General features: G+C 42.0%; 1 protein-coding gene across 1 annotated transcript; it reads left to right on the forward strand.

The window, feature by feature from the left end:
* The first annotated feature begins 526 nt into the window (after positions 1–526).
* LOC123395787 (gamma-hordein-1) lies at positions 527–1,660 on the forward strand. Its single transcript, XM_045091135.1, has one exon. The coding sequence runs from the start codon at positions 585–587 to the stop codon at positions 1,500–1,502; it is 918 nt and encodes a 305-aa protein (XP_044947070.1). The 5' UTR covers positions 527–584; the 3' UTR covers positions 1,503–1,660.
* Positions 1,661–10,224: the final 8,564 nt, after the last annotated feature.

The raw sequence follows: 10,224 nt of genomic DNA on the forward strand, positions 1-10,224 counted from the left end.
TATGTGAAAACACTAAAAGTTAGTTTAGAAAGAGTATGCCTAGAATGAACTTCACGTTACATGTCTGAACTATCTTAACAACACACATAAGTTTACCAAATTTAGGTCCACGCAAGCTATCTTTGTAGTATGGTCTATCTTAACAACACACACATGATTAAAAAAATAGTTCCACACAACCTAGGAAGATCCAGTTTATCCCTCACAACTTTTAAAACATGACAAAGTTAGTTTTAGAAGGATTGGAAGATAGATACTTCTGTGAGATGTAAAGTGAATAAGATGAGTCAGCACCTATTATCAACCTCATCGTGCACTTAGAATTTATGTACAACCACAAAGCAACTTTGATGATGTGTCCAAAATTACCTTTGTATGTAGTGCCACCAAACACAAACGTTCCAAATGATCAGTTCGATAAGCATGAACGCACATTAAAAGAGGGAAGAAACCATGAAAAGGAACCATGATATGACATCTATAAAGATGCCTACATTTTGTAGATCACATACCATCATCCATCCTTTACATAACTAGAGCACAAGCACCATTACTAAGAAAGGTTTAGCTAACACAAATCCACCATGAAGATCTTAATCATCCTTACAATCCTTGCCATGGCGACTACCTTCGCCACCTCTGAGATGCAAGTCAACCCTAGTGTCCAAGTACAACCGACACAACAACAACCATATCCCGAGTCTCAGCAACCATTCATCAGTCAATCACAACAACAATTTCCCCAGCCACAACAACCATTCCCTCAGCAACCACAACAGCCATTTCCTCAATCCCAGCAACAATGCCTCCAGCAACCACAACACCAATTTCCCCAACCCACACAACAATTCCCCCAACGGCCACTACTACCGTTTACCCACCCGTTCCTACCATTCCCCGACCAACTACTCCCTCAGCCACCACACCAATCATTCCCCCAGCCCCCACAATCATACCCTCAGCCACTGTTACAACCTTTTCCTCAGCCCCCGCAACAAAAATATCCCGAGCAACCACAACAACCATTTCCTTGGCAACAACCAACTATTCAGCTATATCTCCAACAACAACTGAATCCGTGCAAGGAGTTTCTCTTGCAACAGTGCAGGCCTGTGTCATTGTTATCTTACCTCTGGTCAAAGATCTTGCAACAGAGCAGTTGTCGGGTGATGCAGCAACAATGTTGCCTGCAATTGGCACAGATCCCTGAACAATACAAATGCACAGCAATCGATAGCATTGTGCATGCCATCTTCATGCAGCAAGGCCAAAGACAAGGCGTGCAGATCGTGCAACAACAACCTCAGCCGCAACAGGTGGGTCAATGTGTGCTCGTCCAGGGTCAGGGCGTCGTCCAACCGCAACAACTAGCTCAAATGGAAGCAATCAGAACGTTGGTGTTGCAGTCCGTTCCATCCATGTGCAACTTTAATGTCCCACCTAACTGCTCCACCATCAAAGCACCATTTGTTGGTGTAGTCTCCGGTGTTGGAGGACAATGAAAAGATGAGAGCTATAATAATTAGTACATGGATCATCGTTGCATAATCGATGGACCAATCGATGTAATAATGATAAATAAAGTGTCGTGCACCATGATGTGTGATTCGACCAGGACTTGTCCAATTGTGGGAATAAAAGTCATAAAAAGTTCTTCTAAGTGCTTCATTTCTTATAATTTTTTCCATTCATTGTGTATGTAAAAGTTGATACAAAACTGGAATCGTAAGTCTATCCGATCTATTGATTTAGTTTAGACAACTAGATTAATGTTCCTTCGGTGTTAGTCGTGCATTGTAGTAGGTTCAATCTGGTGGTACCCTCTATCCGAGTAACATAGTAGGGGTCAAGACACGTCTTTGTATTGTTGTCACACATCTGTCATAGTAGGGGTTAATTCATATTGCTTGAGATCCCTTTGTTTACTTAATGTCATTGTTCTCCAAGCAATACTCTGTTTTACTTAATAGTCTAGATGCATGCAGGATAGCGGTCAATGGATGGAGTAATAGTAATAGGTGCAGGCAGGAGTTGGCCTATTTGCCTATGGATGTGATGCCTATATACACATGATCTTTGTCGTGAATATCACATAACTATGTGCTTTTGTATCAATTTCCCAATAATATTTGTTTACCAACCTTATGCTTACTTTATGAGAGATGCCACTAGAGAAAAATATGCCCCCAGGTCTATTCACTAATATATTTACAAACCCTACAATTACCTCGACTTCATTTACTTTTAGTTTATTTTGCAATTATCAACTATCATCTACACACTTTACTTGCTTGAAAATAACGAGTCCAAGGGGTTTGACAACCCTCTTCCCGCGTTCGGTGAAAGTGTTTGTTTCTTTGTGTGCAGTCGATAAAGACGGCGGTTGCATGTTAGTCCTATATGTTCAATAACCTTGGTTCTCACTAAGGGAAATACTTATCTATACTGTGTTGCATCACCCGTTCCTCTTCACAGAAAACCCAACACATATCACAAGTATCAGTCAGCAACGGCGATGCGAATACGTGTGCCTTACATGGTGGTCCCACGCGTAAGCACAATGATGCAAATGTCGGCCTTCCATGGTGATCCCATGTGTCAGCATCGAGACTATGACGGTCGAAGGCTTTGACTTGATATCAATGCCACGTTTGGCCTCTTGTGAGGCGCTGGCGAGTGGAGGAGGGGGAATGTGAGCACGGCAAAATGGGCGGTGCAAAACGTAGGATAACTAAGGAATCAGGGGGACACAAATAGGAATTCCTTAAATTAGTGCACATCTATAGTTGGTAAAAGATGGAAGGCTTGGCCTTTTTTTCTGTGCATTGTTCCTCCTTTGTCGCCTTAGTTTCCGTTTATCGATATTATGTACCATATTGAGCGCAACTAACATGGTTGGGGTTGTTATGAGGACCCCATTGATAATTTATTTGGGATAAAACTCTTTCAGTAAGGCCCAACATTCGTATTACATTTCTAATTACTAATTGAAATTGCGTAGGGAGTAGCAACCCCACCAATAATTTAATCAAAAAACCGGCCAGTTCTCCTCATGAACGTTGGTCCAAACAGAGCGATGTGTGGGGCCATAACAAAGAAAGAGATACGTACGGCTCTAACTGGGACTATAAACTAGCTTATCTGGTAGTGCCCTAAGAAAGAAATGCATCCGGCTCCTATCAGGATCTGCCCTGTTTGGCGGTCTTACTGGATTTGTTTTACCTTTAACGAATATCTTGTGCACCGGGATTGTGAGGAAACATTGGGATATCTCGAGGTTTAGGTTTTCCACCGCAGCTTGTATCTAGTGTGTGACGGATGAGTTGGAGCACCCGTGCAGGGTTAAATCTTTCGTAAAGTCGTGCCTATGGTTATGTGGCAACTTCGAAATTGGTTAACACCCGGTTGTAGAAAACTTGAAGTAAACTAAATAGAATACACCAACCGTGTGCGTAACCGTGGTCGTCTCTTTTCGAGGGATTTCTGGAAGAGAACACCGTGGGGTTTTGTTTCAACCATAAGTAGGTGTTCGGGATCAGTCCCTGTTCATAATTAGTCTTCGCTCGTTTATGCTTAGATACTCATCTTATTCTTGTACTCGTAAGATAGCCACTTAAACATGCTTAGTGTTTGTTGCAACCTCACCACTTAACCATACATTACCTATTAGCTTCATTAGACTCAGTACCTTGGGTGATGAGATTGTTGAGTCCACGTAGCTCACATATTACTACAACACAACATTTCATGGTATAGATGAGATCGAGCCAGATTACACCACCAGACTCTAGTGGGAGTATGACGAGGAATGTGTCTGCATGTACGTGAGATATACAGCCGAGCAGGAGTGATGCCTTGGTCGGGAGCCGGGTATTAGCAGGATAGATGTCTCCTTATTCCTTTTGATTTCATCCATAGTCTGACCCTTTTCTGAAGGATGATGCTTGTATGGATGTTTGTATTTCAATGATGTTATTCCTTATGGGGAGTGTAAACCAACTCCTTATTGTCATATCCTCTTTTAAATGTGTGTGTGATGATATGTAATCTTGCGAAATAACAAGATGCACTTATATCCCTATTGAGGCCTTGAGCCATCATTAGGAGAGTACCACATATTAGGCGTTACAAGCTCAACCCTTGCTACTAGTTTCTCTTGCAAGAGTGCAGGCCTGTGTCATTGGTATCTGATACGTCCATTTTGCATCATGCTTTCATGTTGATATTTATTGCTTTTTGGGCTGTTATATTACTTGTGGTACCATAGTTATGCCTTTTCTCTCTTATTTTGCAAGGTTTATTTGAAGAGGGAGAATTCAGGCAGTTGGAATTCTGGACTGGAAAAGGAGCAAATCCTAGTCCACTATTCTGCACATCTCCAAATGCCCTGAAAATTTACGTGGATTTTTTCTGGAATATATTAAAAATAATGGGCGAAAGAACTACCGGAGGGGGGCCACTAGGGCCCCACAAGCTTGCCCACCGCCACCACCCCCTGGTGGCGCAAGGCAGGCTTGTGGGCTGCCTGAAGGCCCACTAGTCCCCCTCTTTTGCTATATGAAGCGTCCTGCTCTGGAAAAAAATCAAGAGGGAGCTTTTTCGTGGTTTCGCCGCCGGCACGAGGCGGAACTTGAACAGATCCAATCTAGAGCTCCGGTAGGACGATCCTGCCAGGGAAACTTCCCTCCCAGAGGGGGAAATCGTCGCCATCGTCATCACCAACACTCCTCTCGGCGGAGGGGAGGCATCTTCATCAACATCTTCATCAGCACCATCTCCTCTCCAATCCCTAGTTCATCGCTTGTAATCAATCTTCGTCTCGCGACTCCGATTGGTACTTGTAAGGTTGCTAGTAGTGTTGATTACTCTTTGTAGTTGATGCTAGTTGGATTACTTGGTGGAAGAATTTATGTTCAGATCCTTGATGCTATTCATTACACCTCTGGCCATGATTATGATTATGTCTTGTGAGTAGTTACTTTTGTTCCTGAGGACATGGGATAAGTTATGCTGATGATAGTCATGTAAATTTGATATTCGTTCGGTCTTTTGATATGTTGTATGTTGTTTTTCCTCTAGTGGTGTTATGTGAACGTCGACTACATAACACTTCACCATATTTGGGCCTAGAGGAAGGCATTGGGAAGTAGTAAGTAGATGATGGGTTGCTGGAGTGATAGAAGCTTAAACCCCAGTCTATGTGTTGCTTCGTGAGGGGCTGATTTGGATCCACTAGTTTAATGCTATGGTTAGACTTTGTCTTAATTCTTCTTTTGTAGTTGTGGATGCTTGCGAGAGAGGTTAATCATAAGTGGGATGCTTGTCCAAGTAAGGGAAGTACCCAAGCACCGGTCCACCCACATATCAAACTATCAAAGTAACGAACGCGAATCATATGAACATGATCAAAGTAACGAACGCGAATCATATGAACAGAAATTCCCGTGTGTCCTCGGGAGCGTTTTTCCTCCGATAAGACTTTGTCCAGGCTTGTCCCTTTCTACAAAAGGGATTGGGCCACTTGCTGCACCGTTTCTACTACTTGTTACTTGTTACTCTTTGCTTGATACGTTTCACCTCGCTACACAATCACTTGTTACCGCTACTTTCAGTGCTTGCAGTTATTACCTTGCTAAAATCCGCTTATCAGAGCCTTCTGCTCCTCGTTGGGTTCGACACTCTTCCTTATCAAAAGGACTACGATTGATCCCCTATACTTCTGGGTCATCAAGACTCTTTTTTGGCGCCGTTGCCGGGGAGTGAAGCGCCTTTGGTAAGTGGAAATTGGTTAGGAAACATTTATATACTCTGCTGAAATTTATTGTCACTTGTCACTATGGAAACTCTTCCTTTGAGGAGTTTGTTCGGGGTATCTTCACCACGAATGGAAGCACGAGGAGTTGCTCCTCAACCTGAGGTACCTACTGAAAATATCTTTTATGAAATTCCTTTGGGTATGCTTGAGAAACTGCTGGCTAATCCTTTTACAGGAGATGGATCTTCACATCAGACATTCATCTAATCTATGTAGATGAAGTTTCTGGTTTATTTAAGCTTGCAGGTTTGCTCGAGGATGAGGTAAAGAAGAAAGTCTTTCCTTTATCTTTGAAGGATAGGGTGTTGACATGGTATAGGCTATGTGATGATGCTGGATCATGGGGCTACAATTGGTTGAAATTGGAATTTCATTGAAAGTTATATCCTATGCATTTAGTACATCGTGATCGAAACTTTATTTATAACTTTTGGCCTCGTGACAGGGAAAGCATAGCTCAAGCTTGGGGGAGGCTTAAATCAATGCTATATTCATGCCCCAATCATGAGCTCTCGAGAGAAATCATCACTCAAAACTTTTATGCTCGGCTTTCTCATGAAGATCGTACCACGCTTGACACTTCTTGTGTCGGTTCTTTTATGAAGAAGGATATTGATCACAAGTGGAATTTATTGGAGAGAATCAAACGTAACTCTGAAGATTGGGAGCTGGAGGAAGGTAAGGAGTCAGGTATGAATTTCCAGTTTGATTGCGTTAAATCTTTTGTTGAGACAAACACTTCTAGAGATTTTAGCGCTAAGTATGAACTTGACTCTGAGATAGTATCTTCTCTATGTGAATCCTCCTATATGAACTTGACTCTAGAGATTTGCTGCTCATGTTGATCTTCCCAAAGAGAAGTGGTTTAAATATCATCCTCCTGTAGAAAGCAAATATCCAAAACCAATCTAGTTGAGGAGAAAATCATAGCTTTTAGTGATCCTGTTGTTCCTTGTGCTTACACTGAGAAACCACTATACCCTTCTAGGATGAAGGATTATTCTAAAGCTCCAAGTGTGATACGTAGGGGTTACATTAGACCACTTGCACCCCCTGAGGAGATTAGAGTTGAACCTAGTGTTGCTATTATCAAAGATCTCTTAGCCGAAGACATAGAAGGGCATGTTATCAAATTCTGTGAGGACTCCGCTAGAATTGCTAAACCTCACGTGTAAGACAAACACGGACCTGTAGTTGGCGTGCCCGTTGTTTCTATTAAGATAGGAGATCACTGTTATCATGGTTTATGTGATACGGGAGCTAGTGTTAGTGCAATACCCCGTTCTCTATATGATGAAATCAAAGATGAGATTGCACCTACTGAGTTAGAACCCATTGATGTCACTATTACGCTAGCTAATAGAGACACTATCTGCCCTCTGGGAATTGAGAGAGACGTAGAAGTCCTATGTGGTAAGACGAAGTATCCTACTGATTTCCTCGTCCTTGGTACTGCACAAGATAGCTTTTGTCCCATCATATTTGGTAGACCCTTTCTCAACACTGTCAATGCTCACATTGATTGCATTAAGCAGACTGTCACAATTAGTTTCGAGGGTGTGTCTCATGAATTTAACTTCTCCAAGTTTGGAAGACAAACCCATGAAAGAGAGTCGTCTGGTAGAGATGAAATCATTGCTCTTCCCTCTATTGCTGTACCTCCTACGGATCCTTTAGAGCAATATCTTCTTGAGCATGAAAATGATATGCATATGGAGGAGAGAGATGAGATAGATAAAATTGTCTTAGAACAATATCCTATTCTCAAGAATAATCTGCCTGTTGAATTGCTTGGGGATCCTCCCCCACCAAAGGGTGATCCTGTGTTCGAGCTTAAACAGTTGCCCGATGCTCTTAAGTATGCCTATCTTGATGAGAAGGAGATATATCCTATCATTATTAGTGCTCTCCTCTCAGCGCGTGAAGAGAAGAAGTTACTAAAAACTCTGAGGAAGCACCGTGCTGCTATTGGATATACTCTTGATGATCTTAAGGGTATTAGTCCTACTCTATGTCAGCACAAGATTAAAACCGATCCTGACTTTAAACCAATTGCTGATCATCAAAGGAGATTAAATCCTAAGATGATAGAGGTCGTCAGAAAAGAAATATTAAAGCTTCTGGAAGCAGGAATCATTTATCCTGTTGCTCATAGTGATTGGGTAAGTCCAGTACATTGCGTACCTAAGAAAGGAGGTATCACTGTCGTTCCTAATGATAAGGATGAACTAATCCCACAAAGGATTATTACCGGCTATAGAATGATGATAGACTTCCGGAAACTGAAAAAGGCAACCAGGAAAGATCATTATCCTTTGCCGTTCATCGACCAAATGCTAGAAAGGCTATCAAAGCACACACACTTCTGCTTTCTAGATGGTTATTCAGGTTTCTCACAAATACCTGTTGCACAATCTGATCAAGAGAAAACCACTTTCACTTGCCCTTTCGGTACCTTTGCCTATAGACGTATGCCTTTTGGCTTATGTAATGCACCTGCCACCTTCCAAAGATGTATGATGGCTATATTCTGTGACTTTTGTGAAAAGATTGTCGAGGTTTTCATGGATGACTTCTCAGTTTATAGGTCTTCCTTTGATGATTGCCTCAGCAACCTTGATCGAGTCTTACAGAGATGCGAAGAGACCAATCTCGTCTTGAATTGGGAGAAGTTCCACTTTATGGTTAATGAAGGTATCGTCTTAGGACACAAAATCTCTGAAAGAGGCATTGAAGTTGATAAGGCTAAGGTTGATGCAATTGAGAAAATGCCTTGCCCCACAGATATCAGAGGTATACGAAGTTTTCTAGGTCATGATGGTTTCTATAGAAGGTTCATTAAAGACTTCTCTAAGATTTCTAGGCCTCTTACCAACGTCTTGCAGAAGGATGTTCCTTTTGTTTTTGATGAGGATTGTGAGGAAGCCTTTGAAATACTTAAGAAGGCTTTGATAACCGCACCTATTGTTCAACCACCTGACTAGAACTTGCCTTTTGAAATCATGTGTGACGCTAGTGATTACGCTGTTTGTGCTGTTCTAGGACAAAGAGTTGACAAGAAGTTGAATGTCATTCACTAGGCCAGTAAAACTCTAGACAGTGCCCAAAGAAACTATGCCACTACGGAGAAGGAATTTTTAGCAGTCGTGTTTGCATGTGAAAAGTTCAGATCTTACATAGTTGACTCCAAAGTCACTATTCACTCTGATCATGCTGCTATTAAGTACCTCATGGAGAAGAAGGACGCTAAGCCTAGGCTGATCAGATGGGTTCTCCTGCTACAGGAATTTGATTTGCACGTCGTTGACCGAAAGGGTGCCAACAACCCTGTAGCAGATAACTTGTCTAGGCTAGAGAATGTCCTTGATGACCCACTACCAATTGATGAAAGCTTTCCTGATGAGCAATTAAATGTCATCTGCACTTCACTTAGTGCATCGTGGTATGCCGATTATGCAAACTATATCGTAGCCAAATACATACCACCCAGTTTCACCTATCAACAAAAGAAGAAATTCTTCTTTGATTTGAGACACTACTTTTGGGATGATCCTCACCTTTATAAGGAAGGAGTAGATGGTGTTATTAGATGTTGTGTGCCTGAACATGAACAGAGACAGATCCTGCATAAGTGTCATTCCGAAGCCTACGGAGGACACCATGCTGGAGATAGAACTGCCCATAAGGTATTGCAATCAGGTTTCTATTGGTCCACTCTCTTCAAGGATGCTCGTAAGTTTGTCTTGTCTTGTGACGAACGCCAAAGGATAGGGAACATCAGTAAGCGTCAAGAGATGCCTATGAACTATTCACTTGTCATTGAACCATTTGATGTCTGGGGCTTTGATTATATGGGACCCTTCCCGAGTTCCAATGGGTACACTCACATCTTAGTTGATGTGGATTATGTTACTAAGTGGGTAGAAGCTATCCCCACTAAAAATGCTGATCACCACACCTCTATTAAGATGCTTAAAGCAGTCATATTCCCAAGATTTGGAGTCCCTAGATACTTGATGACTGATGGTGGTTCACACTTCATTCATGGTGTTTTCCGCAAGATGCTAGCTAAGTATGATGTCAACCATAGAGTTGCATCTCCTTATCATCCTCAGTCTAGTGGTCAAGTGGAGTTGAGTAATAGGGAGATCAAGTTGATCCTACAAAAGACCGTCAATAGATCTCGAAATAACTGGTCTAGCAAACTTGACGATGCACTATGGGATTATAGGACTGCTTATAAGAATCCCATGGGCATGTCACCATATAAAATGGTTTACGGTAAGGCCTGTCATTTACCTCTTGAGCTGGAACACAAAGCTTATTGGGCAATCAAAGAGCTCAACTTTGATTTCAGACTTGCCGGTGAGAAGCGTTGTTTGATATCAGCTCGTTAGATGAATGGAGAG

This window comes from Hordeum vulgare, chromosome 1H (assembly GCF_904849725.1).
Source record: "Hordeum vulgare subsp. vulgare chromosome 1H, MorexV3_pseudomolecules_assembly, whole genome shotgun sequence".
Taxonomy (NCBI): domain Eukaryota; kingdom Viridiplantae; phylum Streptophyta; class Magnoliopsida; order Poales; family Poaceae; genus Hordeum; species Hordeum vulgare.

Bases quoted from the DNA above. Each gene is read 5' to 3' on its own strand.
- LOC123395787 (XM_045091135.1), top strand. From the start codon at position 585: ATGAAGATCTTAATCATCCTTACAATCCTTGCCATGGCGACTACCTTC.